The following is a 15,593-nucleotide window of genomic DNA, read 5'->3' on the forward strand; positions in this document are numbered from 1 at the left end:
AGCTTCCCACTGAGAGGAAACAGACCCCATCCCGCATCCCACTCCGCTCTCAAGGAGGCCGAGTCCCAAACTGTCCCCAGACACCCTGAACGTGAACATGCAGGGCCCCCTCACCCCACACGCAGAGGGCAACACGACCACCAGAAATGCGGGATCGGCTTCGGACCGGAGGGATGCTGCCGGTCAGGGCAGGGATGCCCGAAGTCACCAACCTCCCCAGCTCAGACTCAGGCAGTCCGATGCAGCCTTGGCTCTGTCCCCCGTGTCCCCACCCCTGCCCCAGGTGCTCTCTGGAGACAACCCCTGCTCCTTTTGATGAGACCCTCTCCCTCCCTCCCTCCCTTTCCAAGGGGGTCCATTGCACCACGGTCTGATTCCAGCTCAAGGGAGCTCCCCAGCTCTCCCCTGCCTGCCCCCCCCCCCACCAGAAAGAGAGTCCTGGCGAAGGGGGGCACCCAGCGCGGCTCCCCCAACCCTAGCTACAGCCACAGGCGTCAACAATCATGTCGGGGATGTCAGTCTTGACAATGTTGCTGTTGCGATCAAAGTAGAGGACAGAGAGCGGCCGGCGTCGCGTGGGCACGCAGCAGGAGTGCCCCGATGCCTGGATGTTGTTAGCTTTGACGAGGTTGAAGACGGCCGTGTGGAAGGAAGAGGCCATCCCGGGGCTGCCTGCCACGTGTAGAGGGCACTGGCCCATGCAGTAGTTTATCTGGTAGCCCTCAGGCTTAATGATCCAGTCGTTCCAACCAATGTCACGGAAATCCACGTAGTAGTCCTTGCGGCAGCAGAAGTTGGAGTTCTGGCTGCAGCGGAGGCTGCGCTTAGCCATGTGGCGTCCTGGCTCCCGCACCTTCGCCTCGGCCACCAAGAAGGGCTGGTGGGACCGGCTGGCATTAACTATCGCTGTGATATCACCCCCGTCCCCGCGGCTTTCCAGTTCCAGCCGCAGGGTCCTGCGCTCTCCCCCAAAGAAACTCTGCAGGGCAGGCATGAGGGTGAAGGCGCGCCAGCCGCTGCCCTTAGCGCTCAGTCGCCTCTCGCTCAGCAACGTGCGATTGCCCCCCACCAAATCACCTTCCCCACCAGCAAGGAAGATTCTCAGGGTGAGGCCGGCTACCAGGTCTCGGGGAACTCGAAGGTAGAGCCAGAGCTGAGCCTGCAGGATGTGCACGTCCTGGTCTTGCGTACGGCTGAACTGGAACTGCAGCCCCAAGCCAGAGGAAGACGTGGGCTCTGAGGGGAGAAAGGGATGAGGAGGTGAACGCCGCAGGATGCTGGGGAGGTAAGGCTGCGCCGCCAGCCCGCACGCTGAGGCCAATCTCTTTCGGCTGCTTCTCCTTCCACAGGGCCCTCAGTCCGTCCCCGTCCCTTCCTTGGGAACGTTACCCAGAGCGGGGTGGTGTTGGAGCGGGGGACTGTCCCACCCTGCCTGGCAGAACGGGCGCAGGACAGGGCCAGGGGCTCCCGCTTGACCCTTTCCCTTTGCTGCACAGCGCAAGGCTGGAGCGTGCTTCCAGCCCTCCCCCCTGCTCCGACCTAGTCCTTGCAGCTTGCAAGAGCAACTACCGGGACTCCCGGACCCCCTGGGCTGCCCCCATCCCTCAGGAAGGGGACCAGGCAGGCCCCCAAGGGGCCAACGCAGGAGCAAAAGAGGGGCCACGCATCTCTCCTTCTCCCAGGCTGAGCCCTCCCACGGCAGCGGGAGGTCACCGCTGCAGGGCAGGTGCATTAGCTAACGGTTTCATCGCAGCCTGCCCGGCCCCGGGCACCCTCAGCCAGCTGCACGGAGGCCAGCAGCCAGGACCCCGGCCCAGCGGGGCCGCAGCACCCCGAGGGGGCTGCACCTTGGGGGTCCCCGCCAGCCCAGGGCGGGGAGACTCTGCCCCAGGGGCCGGCCCGGCGCGGGGGGGGGGGGTCGCCCGGGGGTCCGGCACCAGGCGCAGCCCGGCTCACCCGGGGGTGAGCTCACGACGGGGCTCCGTCGGGGACCGCAGCGGCACCCCCGGGGGGTCGCGCCCGGCCGCCCGCCGAGCCCCACGCACCCACCTGGCTCCGCGAAGCTGATGATCTCGTAGCCCCGCTCATCGGCGGCGGGGCCCCGGCGGGCACCGCCCGCTTGCAGCCGCCGCAGGGCGCGGGCCACGGCGGTGCGGGGCACGGCGTGGGCGAGCCTCGGCCGCTCCCGGAGCCGCAGCTTCTCCAGCAGCTGCCGCTTGGCCGCCTCCTCCAGCAGCCGCCGCTCCGCGCCCGCCGCGCACGACGGGCAGCGCGGCTCCGCCGCCGCCGCGCACAGCGGCAGCAGCCCCGCCGCCAGCAGCAGCCACGGGCCCGCGCCTCCCGCCGCCATCCGCACCGACGGGACGGACCGGGCCGGCACCGGGAGTGGCGCGGGGCGGCCCGCCCGCTTTGGGCACCTGCGGCCGGGGGCGGGCCCGGCGCCCCCCCGCCATTGGCCGGCTCCCCTGCCTGTCCCGTCCCGTCGGGCCGCGGCCGGGGCGGGGGATTACCGGGATTAGCCCCCCCCCCCCCCCCCCCCCGCGGCGGGGGACGGCCGGGGCCCCGCTGGCCCCCGGGGAAGGGGCTCCGCTGCCGCCCCCCCCCCCCCCGCCCCGCTCCCTGCAAGGGTGCCCCCACCCCCCCCGCGGGAGGGGGCCCACGGCCACACACGGGCCTCGAGGGGGGGCCCCCGGCCCGCGGAGGGCACCGCGGGGGCTGGACACGGGTGGGGGGACGCTACACGGGCGGTTGTGCACGGGGGGTTGTGCACGGGGGGCTTCGTGGGGGTGGGGGGAGACTACACGGGGGGCTTCGTATGGGTGGGGGGACGCTACACGGGGGGCTTCGTGGGGGTGGGGGGAGACTACATGGGGGGCTTCGTGGGGGTGGGGGGAGACTACACGGGGGTCTTCATATGGGCGGGGGGAGACTACACAGGGGCCTTCGTATGGGTGGGGGGAGACTACACGGGGGGCTTCGTATGGGTGGGGGGATGCTACACGGGGGGCTTCGTATGGGGGGGGGACGCTACACGGGCGGTTGTGCGCAGGGGGCTTTGTATGGGTGGGGGGAGACTACACAGGGGCCTTCATATGGGTGGGGGGATGCTACACGGGGGGGCTTCGTATGGGTGGGGGGACGCTACACGGGCGGTTGTGCGCAGGGGGCTTTGTATGGGTGGGGGGAGACTACACAGGGGCCTTCATATGGGTGGGAGGATGCTACACGGGGGGGCTTCATATGGGCGGGGGGACACTACACGGGCGGTTGTGCACGGGGGGCTTCGTATGGGTGGGGGGAGTCTACACAGGGGGCTTCATATGGGCGGGGCGACACTACATGGGGGGCTTTGTATGGGTGGGGGGAGACTACATGGGCAGTTGTGCATGGGGGGCTCCATATAGGTGGGGGGATGCTATATGGGTGGCTGTGCATGGGGGGCTTCGTATGGGGGAGGGAACACTACACGGGGGGCTTCGTATGGGGGGGGACGCTACACGGGCAGTTGTGCACGGGGGGCTTCATGTGGGTGGGGGGACACCATATAGGGGGCTTCATATGGGTGGGGGGACGCTACACGGGGGGCTTCATATGGGTGTGGGGATGCTACATGAGGGGCATCATATGGGTGGGGGGAGACTACATGGGGGGCTTCGTATGGGTGGGGGGACGCTACATGGGGGCATCATATGGGTGGGGGGACGCTAAACGGGTGGTTGTGCATGGGGGGCTTCATGTGGGTGGGGGGACACCACATGAGGGGCTTCGTATGGGTGGGGGGACACTACATGGGCGGTTGTGCATGGGGGGTTTCGTATGGGTGTGTGCAAAGAGCGGTACGTGCTGAGGGGTGCACCTGAGGGGCTTGCACACGCGTGTGCACCTGGGCTCTGCCTGCCTGCAGCTCACCCCAGCATCTGCCCAGGGGTGCAGAGGGACCCAGCCAGGCACCCCCATGGGTGCAGCAGGGTGCTGAGCTCCTCTGCCTGGTCCAAAACCTGCAGGGAGTGTGGGCTGGGGCAAATCCTGGCTGGGTGGAAGAGCAACGATCCCGGAGCAGCCTGCCAGCTTGGATCCCGGCCTCGCCTGCCCACGGAGCCCGCAGACCTGCCCGCGCAGCCTGTGCGTTGCCCCCCGGGCACCCCCTCACCATCCTCGCGGGGCCAGCCTCGTTCACTGCTGACAGGGGACCCAGCGGGGATCGGGAGCGGTTCGCGGGATGACCCCGGCAGCTCCCTGGGACTGTTCACACCTCTGGGCCTTTCTCGCTCCTATCCTGTGACGAGTTTGGGGGTCTGAGCCCATCCTTTGGACTGCCCGCTCCAGCCTCACGCCGGGACAGAGCTGGGCAGGGCCAGCGAAGGCGTTTGCTATGCCCCCTCCTCCCCACAAATGAAAATGGACGTTTGTCTGTACTGAGGGCTCGTGAGGTGGCAGCCAGCGTCACATCAACCTGAAGATGTTCTTCAGATCCTGAGCCGCAGGTGCTGTGCTTAGAGCAGGGCGCACGGCCTGAGCCAGGGCAGCGTCCTGTAGAAATCTCCGGAAAGTGGCGCAAGGCGCCGTGGTGTTGGGGGAGCGGGAGAGCCCCGCGCTCTCGTGCCAGAGCAGGGAACCCACAGAGCGCGGTGGGAACCTGAAGGCCAGCCAGCCCTTCAGGCATGTCCTGTGCCCACCATGCCATGCAACGCTGACTCCAAGGTCTTGACCACGCAGAGCCCCTGCCTCTGGCCAAGCACAGAGGTGACGTGTAAACAGAGTGGGCTGTCTGGGAAAAAGCACTCACCGGAGATGATGCAACCGTAGTGCAAGGGGCGAAGTTCTCAGCTGGCTGGGCCTGCTGGCAGCTCCCAGAATAGCCCAGGAATGTCAACAAGGAGGAAAGAGTGGGCACAGCCTGGCCTGGGAGCACGGCTCCCACAGGGCCTGCGAGCCCCGGCTGCAGGCAGCGCGCAGGCAGCGCTGCTGGGGCACCAGCGGGACCGAGCAGATGGCACTTTCAGCCAGGCGCAGGTGCACCATGCGCGCTCGCAGCGCACACGCGCTCGCTCGCGCAGACGCTCGGTGGTACACGCGCATCTGCACCCTCCCTCGTAAACACATGCTCAGTCCCCCATCCCGAACGTTTGGATACGGGCTCCATTTGTGGACATGCTCACGTGTGTACCGCGTGCCCGTTCCCCTGCCTTTTAGTCCATGTTCCCGTACTGGAAGCGGAGCGTTTCCTTTCTGGCTCTCGGGGCAGGTTAAATGCCCCACAGGGCAGGGCTGCTCCTGCCTTCAACCCATGGAGGGAAGCACGTCCCTCTGCCTGACGCTCTCCCCACGGGCAGCAAGCTGGAGGGAGTCCCAAGCCGCACCGCTGAGTGGCACCAGCCCAGGTGCCAGGCCAGGGGGGTCGTTAAAAACCTCTGTGCCACCACCACCTCCCGGCAGCCACACCGCAGCGTCACGCATGCAGGAAAGGCAAAACTGATGCACGATGCTGTGCTGAATTCCTCCTTCCCTGCCAGATCCACAGAGCCAGGATCAGGGCCGTGGCACAGCATGAAATGGAGGAGGCAAAGAGTTGTGGCAAAAAGGGTGAATTAATCTCTAACCCACCATCTTTTCCAGGCTGGGGAGCAAGGTCTCCCCAAAGGGATTAATCCCTTCGAACCTGCCAGGATGCCCCTGCGCTGGCCAGCACCCCGCAGCTGCCGCCACGAACCCCCATTTCACCTCCGGCTCAGCAAGAGCATCCGCTCCGCCTGCCCCTCGCACCGCAGCTGCGTGCCCCCCCCGCGCACTCTGGCCCACCAGATCTAGGCCAGGGGTCAGCGCGGAGCCGTGTGTGGTTCTTGCACCTATTGCATAAGTGTGTTGTTGATTAAGCAGTTCCCAGAAAGCAAAGCCCAGGGACCGGCCTGACCAAAATACCCACCCCCCCACCCAGGTCCCCCCCAGGCCCAGCACTTGCTGCACACATGGCTTCTGGGCCTCCGACCTCATGTCCGGCGGGGCAAGCATGGCACCTGATGACCTGACCTAGAGGTGCCAACGGACCGGGCTAAGCAGGGACCTCCCCAGCCGCCAAGAGCTCAGCAAGACCCCCCCCGCCATGCACCAGCACCTGTTGTGGCCAGAACACCCATTTCTGCGCGGCTCTGGCACCCACGTCAGCCAACAAAGCGCCAAAGCCAGCCGCGACCCTCGCCCGCGCGCCGTGGCGTAGCCCAGGCTCCGGCGCTGCAAAAGCTTCCTCCCCACGGGCCCCGCTTCCCCGGAGCCAGCGCCGGAGGCCGCGGGCCGGAGGGGCTCCCGGGCTGGGGGCTCGGGGTAAGGGCCCGCGGGGCCGGCGGCGCAGCGAGCGTGGGCGCAGGCACCCGAGGCTTTGCAGGGGCAGCGCCGGGGGGCACGGGCTGGGCCCTGGGGGGGCCAGCATGGACAGGGGGCCCAGGGCAGGGCCTGGAGAAAGGGCTGGAGGCTGGCGGGGCTGGGCAGGCCGCGGGAAAGGACCGGGGCCAGGGCTCCGGGCCAGGGCAGGTCGGCGGCCCCGCTTCCCTCGGCGCCCGCCGCAGCGGCCCGGCCTGCCTGCCCCGGCGCCGGCCGAGGGGAGAGGGCCAAGGCAGCGGGCCTGGCCCGGCCCCCCGCCACCGGCACCGCTGCCCCCCGCCCGGCCCAGCGCTTCCCGAGCTGCGGAGCCGCTCACGGCCCGCGGGCGCCGCCCAGTGACCCGGGGCAGAGCCGCTCACGGCCCCGAGGGCTCCGCCGGGCTCCGCTGGGCTCCACCGGGGCCACCGGGCGGGCGGGGGCGGTCCGTGGGGGTCGGGGCTCCCGGGGCGATGGGCGCCGGTGGCCCCGCCGGCTTCCCCCGCCCGGGCGCGCAGCGGGGACCAGCGGCGCGGGGCCGGTACCTCGGCCCAGCCGGGCCGGAGGAGGCCCAGCGTGGATCGCCGGGTGCTTCCGAGCTGGGGGCTGCTGGCTGGAAAGTGCCCGTGAGACTGAAAATTAAAAATTAATCCTTTTCAAGGCAACACCAGGGGCTTTCAGGAATTCCCACCCCTCCCCTGAGAGCCAGGCCCTGCCAAGGGCCACCCTGGCACACCGCGCCTGGACCTTTGCTTCAGGGTCTGTTGATACTGGCAAAGGCTCCTTCAGGAGCCGCCGGCAGCAGCCGCTCATCCCTGTCGCCCTCCGGGTGCGGAGGCCGAGGGGACGGACGGCACCTCGCGGAGCCCCGCGTTCCCCTCTGTGTCAGATCTGGCACAGCCCAAGCGCCGGGTCAATGCTGTCAGCATGGCGTCTCCCGCGCTGGGCCAGGCTGGGGGGGCTGCGGGGCCGGCTCCCTGCCAGGCTCAGTGGTGGCCAGCGGGACCAGCGCGGCAGCCTGCGAGGGCAGCCGGGCACGCCTGCCTCAGACACCCCCTCCAAAGCCCCCTGAGCGAACAGGGGACCCCGGCAGAAGTGCCACCTCACAGCAGCGGGAGAGGGGACGCCGTGATGTGGACACCGCCCTCATCCCCTCTCTTTTCCCACCGGCAAGGAGGAGCGGATGCTCAGAGGGAAGTTCACCCTGCTGCTCTCAGGTTTTCTGTTCTGAATCATGGAATGCTTTGGGTGGGAAGGGGCCTTCAGAGGTCACCCAGCCCAACCCCTGCAGTGAGCAGGGACAGCTTTAACCAGCCCAGGGTGCTCACAGCCCCATCCAACCTGGCCTGGGATGTTTCCAGGGATGGGGCCTCCACCGCCTCTCTGGGCAACCTGTGCCAGTGCCTCACCACCCTCATTGTAAAAAAGTTCTTTCTTATGTCTAGTCTAAATCTGTTCTTCTTTAGTTTAAATCCATTATTCCTTGTCCTGTCACAACAGGCCTTGCTAAGAAGATTGTCCCCATCTTTCCTATCAGCCCCATTTAAGTACTGAAAGGCTGCAATAAGTTCTGCTTCCTGAAGAGCCTGACTTGCGACTCTGCCTTCCCACTTACACCAAGGTTACTTTCGCTGACGAGGGAGAAGACTTGCAAAATAAGCCAGGGCTGTGGTGAAGGCCAGGTAGTCACTTTTCCACGTGCAGCTTGTTAGGGCTATAAATACACGGCTCCTGCCTGGGCCACCAGCCGTGGGGGCTGAGCAGCTCCTTGTGCGTGCCCTGGCCCCTGTGTGCCCTGGTCCCTGCGTGCCATGGCCCCTGTGTGCTGTGGCCCCTGCATGCTGTGGCCCCTGTGTGCTGTGGTCCCTGCGTGCCGTGGTCCCTGCGTGCCGTGGCCCCTGCCTGCCGTGGCCCCTGCGTGCTGTGGTCCCTGCGTGCTGTGGTCCCTGTGTGCCGTGGTCCCTGTGTGCCGTGGCCCCTGTGTGCCGTGGCCCCTGTGTGTCGTGGTCCCTGCGTGCCGTGGTCCCTGTGTGCCGTGGCCCCTGCCCTGTGCCAGCCCGACAGCCGGCAGCTGTGCCTGGCTCCAGGGGATCGCCCTTCCCTGCCTGCATCCTCCTCACCCAGCGGTGTTCCCCAGGTGGGAGTGCCACTGGGAGATTCCTGAACCCTGGTCACCCTTGCTCCGTGTTGGGAGCGGGGAAGGGGCTGTAGGCTGCACCCAGGCATCCTGTTCCCTGTGGGAGCGAGACAAGCTGCGTGCGCAGAGAGGAGGGCCTGTGCTGCGGGCCCCCGGACCCTGCTTGTCTGGGGAACCTCTGACCCGAAGGCACCGGAGAAGGCACATTTGCAGGCGGTTGGCAAACCCCCAGGACATCGTGTTCTGCCCTGATCTCAAGCTGCCAGGGACACGGAGGGGTCTCAGAGACTGGGACCCCTCTTGGGGGAGCTGCTGCTAACCCAGGCACCCCGAATCAGCAGCACCCTCATGTCCGTTGGGATGCAGCTGCCTGGTGGGGCTTGGGCTGGCTACACCACAGCCCAGGCGACAGCAGGCAACATGGTGACAGCTCCTAGGTTCGGGGACGTCTGGACCGGGAGATGCCCCCCACCCCTGTGCCTGAGGGCAGGGGCAATGTCCCCGCAGGGCCGGTGGGCAGAGCCTGCTGCATGTCCTGCGGTGTCTGGAGAGTGCACGTGCAGCCCGGCAAAGGGCAGAGCTGGGGTTTGGGGAGCAGGTAGGGAGAGGGGGCCGTTGCAGGCGAGGCACCCGTGCCCCACAGGGGCTGTGCAGCCGGGACAGGCGGCCAGCCTTGCTCTGCTCTGAGCCCCATGGGGAGTGGGGAAGCGCCTGGCAGGAGGGCTGCAGGGCCAAGAATGGGAACTGGGGGCATCCCAACCCCTCTCGAGGGCTTGTGGCACCTACAGATGCTTCAGCTCAGGGTCTCGGGCTTGTGCTGCCTTGAGCTGAGGCGTCTGCAGGGCCATGGGGCCCAGCCAACAGCTCCTGCGCCCCTTCACTCAGCGCCTTCCTGCCCGTGCCTGCTGCAGCCTAGAGAGCTCAGCACCAGCCCCAGGAAAGCTGTTTGTTCAATAAATACAGACAGTGAAAAGAGGCGTTGGAAAAAGAAGGGAAAAAACCAAACACCAAACCCTCTTTGGATTTGCGCAAGTGGCCTTGGGTCCCAGACAGTATTGATCCCTGAGTCTTCCACCCTGCCTGTGCAGCAGCTGGGTCAGCGGGAACCCTTCAGGTCTGAGTCCTCGAGGCACCAGGGCCTGGAAGCCTGGATCTTGGCACGGCGGCCGCTGCGGCCTGACGCGGAGGCACGGGTCCCCGCTCCAAGCAGGGCTTGGTGGGAGCGCCTGCCTCAGGACACGTGCAACGTGGGCAGACGCTGTGTCCCGCTAGTGGTTGTTCCATCCCTGCTCAAGGTGTCACGGGTCCTGCGGGGCAATGCGCATCCTGGCTCCTGCTCCGGCCAGAGCTGCTCATGGCTCTGACCATCCCAGCCTGATCCTGGAGTGGGACAGCAGATGCAAAGCTGCGCTTCAAGCCAGATGGGGAGGGGGTCTGACAGCACCCTCCTCCCTCTGCTGACCCTCTTCCCACCTGGTTCAGCTGTGTCTCCAGCCTCTGGGGTGGGATCACAAGTCCCTCAGCACAAGGAGGACATTGGGGTGCTGGAGCGTGGCCAGAGAAGGGTGACGGAGCTGGGGAAGGGTCTGGAGCACAGGGCTGGTGGGGAGCGGCTGGGGGGGCTGGGGGTGTTCAGCCTGGAGAAGAGGAGGCTGAGGGGAGACCTGATCGCTCTGCAGCTCCTGGCAGGAGGGGGCAGGGAGGGGGTGTTGGGCTATTCCGCCAAGGAACCAGCGATAGGACGAGAGGAAATGGGCTCAAGCTGCATCAGGGGAGGTTTAGATTGGATATTAGGAAAATTTTTTTCACAGAAAAAGTGGTCAAGCACTGGACCAGGCTGCCCAGAGAGGTGGGGGAGTCCCCATCCCTGGAGGGGTTCAAAAAACAGGCAGGGGTGGCACTTTGGGCCATGGTTTAGTGGGCATGGGGGTGTTGGGTTGATGGTTGGGCTGATGATCTTAGAGCTCCTTTCCAACCTTAATGATTCCTAGTTTTACTTTCATTAAAAAATAATCCAGCCACCAAGCCAGAAAACACGAAGTTGCTACTCTCCCCTTAATTGGTTTAGTGTGGACTTGGTAGTGTTAGGTTAATGGTTGGACTGGATGATCTTAAAGGTCTTTTCCAACCTAAACGATTCAATGATTCTGATTCTATGACCACAGGAGTGCGGTCACCCAGCTCCACCCAGCCAGCTGCATGCACCTCGGAGGATCGCCCCAGGAGCTCCCCTTGTGAACCTCCCACCCCCAGCACCCTCTCCCTGCTTTCCCAGCCCTCGCACACAGGAGACACGTGGGAAGCGGTGGAGAAACCCTAACATGAGATTACGTAAGGGGGCTGATGTGTCCGGGCCGCCCTTTGCCCCCAGCTCTCACGGCACTGACATGTCCCGCTTCGCTGCCAGCCAGGCTGGCGAGGGGCAGTGAAGGGGGGCAGCTGCTCTGGGCCGCGGGCCAGAGACGTGTCGAGAGGTTGCTCCACGGTGAGGGAGCTGGCGTGGGGCTGGAGGCAAGGGTGGGTGTCCTGGGCACCATGGCTTTGGCAGTCTTGCCTGGCGGTCTCCATCCACTTGAAAAGGGAGAAGAGTTCACAGTTTTGTCCTGACTTGGGACAAGAACGGCCAAATATAGATGGTGGAATGGAAACTGTGGCCCAACCAAGGAATGGTGCCTTCCCCAGTGGGAATCCCAAGTCCCCAGTGTCCAGGGGCTCCCATATCATGCCCTGGATCTGGCTGAGACAAGGCAGGAATTCTGCATCCCCCCGGGAAAGGCAGCCAAGGGACAGAGAGCACGAGAGCTGGGGGGGCCAGCAGCGCTGCAGTCTTTGGGCACAGTGTGTCCTGGTGGCAAATGCCCAACCCCGCTGCCTGGGTTTTATAACCAAGTTGTTGGTTAGAAGAGGACTGCGCGTGGCAAAGCGGGTCAGTTCCGTGCCATCTTGGGGCTGTCTGCGCTAGGGCACGTCCAGCACCTTGGGGAGAGGTGGAAGACGTGCTGGCTGATGACAGGGCACACATACGTGTACACATACATGCGCACACGCTACGGCTGGGAGTCTTTTATTGAATTCCACGTAGCTGGGATGCTTGGCGAGGGAGACCCTTTCCTCCCACTGGGATCAATTTCCCCTTCCTCACCCCCCTCAATCTCCTGTCCAGCTGAGGAGCGGGGCCCCGTGGACGGCCCCCTCCCCTCTGGCCTAGCCATCCCCCAGCATCTTGTCAGCTTCTCTCTCCCCCAGCAGCCTGAGGTGGCCGCTGCTGGGACCCGTTACCTGAAGAGCACACGTTCGTGTTGCAGCACTGAGGGCTGCACCACGGCCTTGGTCCAGGACCAGCAGCAGGGCGAGCCGGGGCTGCCCTGAGCTGCCCGGGGAGCCGTGCTCTGCAGAGTCCTGCAGGTAGAAGGGTCTGGTGTCCATCAGGAGCCGGTCTCAGAGGCCGTGGCTCATGGGCAGAGAGGAATCCATGGGCAGATCTGAAGGGGGAAAAGAGCCGTGTGGGAGGTGAGGGAGGAGAGGACTTGCGGAATCAGCATCACCCTTGATGCTTCAACCTCAGGAGGAGAAAACACCTTGGCGGGGTTCCAGTCTCCCAGCAGCTCGCCAGATCTCACACTGCCAGAGAGGGGCCGGGAGGAGGGGAGCCCTGCGCAGCACAGGTCCTGCCCTCCTGCCTCCTCAGGCAGCCGCTCAGGTACAACCACAGGCATCGACAATCATGTCCGGGATGTCGGTCTTGACGATGTTGCTGTCCCGGTCATAGTAGAGCAGAGAGAGGGGACGCCGCTGCGTGGGCACGCAGCAGGAGTCCACGGCTGCGTCCGCGTTGTTGGCTTTGATGAGGTTGAGGACAGCCGTGTGGAAGGAGGCGGCGAGGCCAGGGATGCCGGCCATGTGCAGGGGGCAGAGCCCCGCGCAGTAGTTCATGTGATATCCCTCCGGCTGGATGATCCAGTCCTCCCAGCCGATCTCCTTGAAGTCCACGAAGAATTCCTTGCGGCAGCACATCCGAGAGTCCCCGCTGCAATCAATGCCACGCCGCTGGACCCGGTGGGGCATCCTGGCCCGGGCCTGGGCTGCCACAAATGGCCAGTGGGAATCCCGGTGGCCAGCCAGGAGGGGAGACCCCCAGTCCTCCGCCACCTCCAGCTCCACAGTGAGCCTCTGGCTCCCTTGGCCAAAGAGGCTCTGGACAGCTCGGCCCACATCCAGCGTGGCCCAGCCGGCCCTCTGCACCTCCAGCCGTGTCTCGCTGGCCACGGTCATGTTCAGCCCCGTCAGATCTGGCTGCAAGAGTCTGACGGTGACAGGATGCGTCCCAGGGCCGGGGGCTGCCCAGAACAGGTAGAGGGTGGCTTGCAGGATCTCGGTGCTCCCAGCCAGCTCCCCGGTGAAGTGGAAATGCAGGCGAACGCTGCGGGAGGTGGAGGACCCTGTGCACAGAACCGAAAGCAGAGTCAGGAGGTGAAGGGAGGAGGGGGAGCTCCCCCAGCCAGTGGCCACCAAGTCGGAGCAAACGGGAGGTGTATCCAAAGCGGGGAGCAGGGCGCAGTACATACAGGCGTCGAGGGACCCCCACCACCCTGTGCTGCTGCTGCTCCTCCATCTTACACCGCTCTAAAGTGGCAGCGTCTGGGCCCGGTGCTGAACGCAGCAATCCGGCTTGGTTCCACCTCCTCCGGCCTGATATCCCCCTTGTCAGGGAAGCTGCTGGAGGATTTTGGAGTACGTTATCTGTGTAAACCAGCCTTGGATTCAAGGCAGCCACGCTCATTTGCACCTCCAGGATGACCTCTGCTTTGCCTGGCCGGAACCATCATCTGATGGTGCTCCAGCATGTCCCACCCTTGCTGCTGCTGAGGCTGCAGAGCTGCCTCTTCCTCCTCGCGAAGGAAGGGCTGAGGGGGACCACGAGAGCAGCGCTGGGCTCCTTGGCACAGCTCTGCCCGTGAGGACATAATCCCCTTCCTCCGTGGTCCAGCACAGCGCAGCTGGGCAAGAGGCTGCGCTCAGCCCTGTGGCTCACACTGGCTCTTCCGGCAGACGCTCCACCGCGCCAGGAGCCAACTCCCCATCGTCCTCATGGACGGGAACACAATGTACCACGGAGAGCATTGTTCCCAGAGGTCTTCGAGGATGCGGCAAGCCCTCACTATCCCACAGCAGTCACGCAAACCACACAAAGGCCTGCAAGGGGAGTGTGTGCCCCCCACACCTCACCAAGCAGCACTTCGGGCTGGACAAAGCGCCGGCGCAGAACGATCTGCAGGATGGAGCAGTGATTCTGCTCCTTTCCAAAGGTGGCTGCATTTGCCTGGGAGAAGTGGGGGGTACAGCACCCTGTTTTTCCAGGGATACTTTTCAGGACCCCTGAGCGCATTTTGGGGAGCTCCCTCCTGCCAGGAACGCAGCTGATTCTGGAGTGAAAGGTGGCAGCCCACCGCTTTGGGTAGGAAGCAGAGACAGCTGAGCGCGGGGAGCAGATGGGCTTTGGAGACCTAAGTCCCCACACTGCCAGTTGATGGGGAATCTAGGCTTGAAATCACGTTTTGAAAACCACGGCCATCTGACCCCTCCACCTCTAGTACACGTGGGGAGGGTTCAACAGAAACGGACACCAAATTCACGTGATACAGCAGTCCATCTTTGCTCCTGCACCCCCCCCTTGCCTCAACACGTCCCATCTGCTGCACGTATGGCAGGGGCCCCAGAGCCCCAGTAGCGCTTCCTCTGCCCGTGGCAAGGGGCAGCCGGTTGGGGTGAGCTCAGGACGTGGGTGCAAAGGTTCTGGATACGGAGCCTCTCACTGCGGGGCCTTCCAGCCGCAGTGTGCCCACCGGCCCGGTGCATAGCCCGGCATTGCTCGCAGGAGCGTGATGCCCCTGCGCGGAGCTTTTGAAATGCCCATGCAGAGGAGGAAACCTCTCACCACCTTCCCCTCGGCAAAGACCTTCCTTCCCTCCGTGCCCCCCACCTCAGGGCCCATCCCACCATGCCCATGGGATGCGGGGTCTGTACACACCTGACTTGGCAAAGCTCAGGATTTCGTATTCCTGCACACCCATCGCAGGCCTCAGGTGCGGGATGCCGCTGTCACGGGGCATCCCTGGGGAGATGGCCGTGTCCATGTGCTGTGCACGCATCCTGTGGAGAGCGGTCAGCAGGGCCCCCCTGGACGTGGGCTGGGTGATGTTGGGCCTGTCCGGCAAGCGGAGCTTGGAGAGGATGCTCTGCTTTGCCAGCGTGATGAGGACGTCCCGCTGCGTGGTGGGGGCCAGGGCTGCCAGCCCGCAGGCTGGGCACCGCACTCCCTTGGGAGCCGCCATCCTCAGAAGGCTCAGGAGCAGGAAAGCCACCGTGGCTGTCATCTTGGGTGCCAGGAGGTGACAGGCTTGGGGAGTCTCAGCAAACACCCTTCCTCCAGCTGTCCGATAAGCCGAAGTCACACCAGGACAGCAGCGCTGGGGAGAGCAGAGCGTGGCGGCAGGATGGCAGCGCTGGACTCCGCAGGAGCAGAGAGCGAGGAAGGGCTCGCTCTCCTGACGTGGCCACAAATATTGGCTGATCCCGGGCAAGATAAACGCCCCTGTGATCCCGCAGGAGCCTCTCCCGGGCACAGGGCAGCCACGGCACAGCTCGCCCCGGTTAAGGTGGACCCGGGCGGATGACGATCCTGCTCGCGGGGCTCAGCCCCAGGCAACCTGCTCCGGCCAAGGGAGGCCACCGCGCTCCCACCCCGCTGCCCACCCCAGATGGCAGGAGGCCCTGCATGGGCGCCTGGGGGATGGGGGGGTGCCCAGGGCACAGTGTGGGGCCCCCCATGGTGCAGGGCCCCCGGGGGACCGGGGGGTGCCCAGGGCATGGTGCAGGGGACGTGCCCAGGGCATGGTGCAGGGGACGGGGAACCCCTGGGGGACAGGGGGGGTGCCTAGAGCGCGATGCGGGGCCCCAAGGGGCAGGAGGGTGCCCAGGGCACGGTGTGGGGCCCCCCATGCTGCGGGGCCCCCCGGGGAGCGGGAGGTGCCCAGGGCACGGTGCGGGGCCCCGCATGGTGTGGGACTGCTGGGGGGTGGGGGGTGCCCAGGGCACAGTGTGGGGC

The 15,593-nt window shown here is 65.5% G+C and overlaps 2 protein-coding genes across 2 annotated transcripts; both read right to left on the reverse strand.

Moving 5' to 3' along the window:
- Nucleotides 1–475: 475 nt before the first annotated feature.
- Nucleotides 476–2,350, reverse strand: LOC104034724 (inhibin beta E chain-like). The gene is made up of 2 exons (XM_075724927.1): nucleotides 2,050–2,350; nucleotides 476–1,236 (listed from the first exon to the last, which is right to left on the reverse strand). The coding sequence occupies exons 1-2, from the start codon at nucleotides 2,348–2,350 to the stop codon at nucleotides 476–478; spliced, it is 1,062 nt and encodes a 353-aa protein (XP_075581042.1).
- Nucleotides 2,351–12,184: 9,834 nt separating this feature from the next.
- On the reverse strand, nucleotides 12,185–14,862 carry LOC104028420 (inhibin subunit beta C). The gene is made up of 2 exons (XM_009479438.2): nucleotides 14,517–14,862; nucleotides 12,185–12,927 (listed from the first exon to the last, which is right to left on the reverse strand). Exons 1-2 carry the CDS (start codon nucleotides 14,860–14,862, stop codon nucleotides 12,185–12,187), a joined length of 1,089 nt encoding a protein of 362 aa, XP_009477713.2.
- Nucleotides 14,863–15,593: the final 731 nt, after the last annotated feature.

This window comes from Pelecanus crispus, chromosome 26 (assembly GCF_030463565.1).
Source record: "Pelecanus crispus isolate bPelCri1 chromosome 26, bPelCri1.pri, whole genome shotgun sequence".
Classification (NCBI taxonomy): domain Eukaryota; kingdom Metazoa; phylum Chordata; class Aves; order Pelecaniformes; family Pelecanidae; genus Pelecanus; species Pelecanus crispus.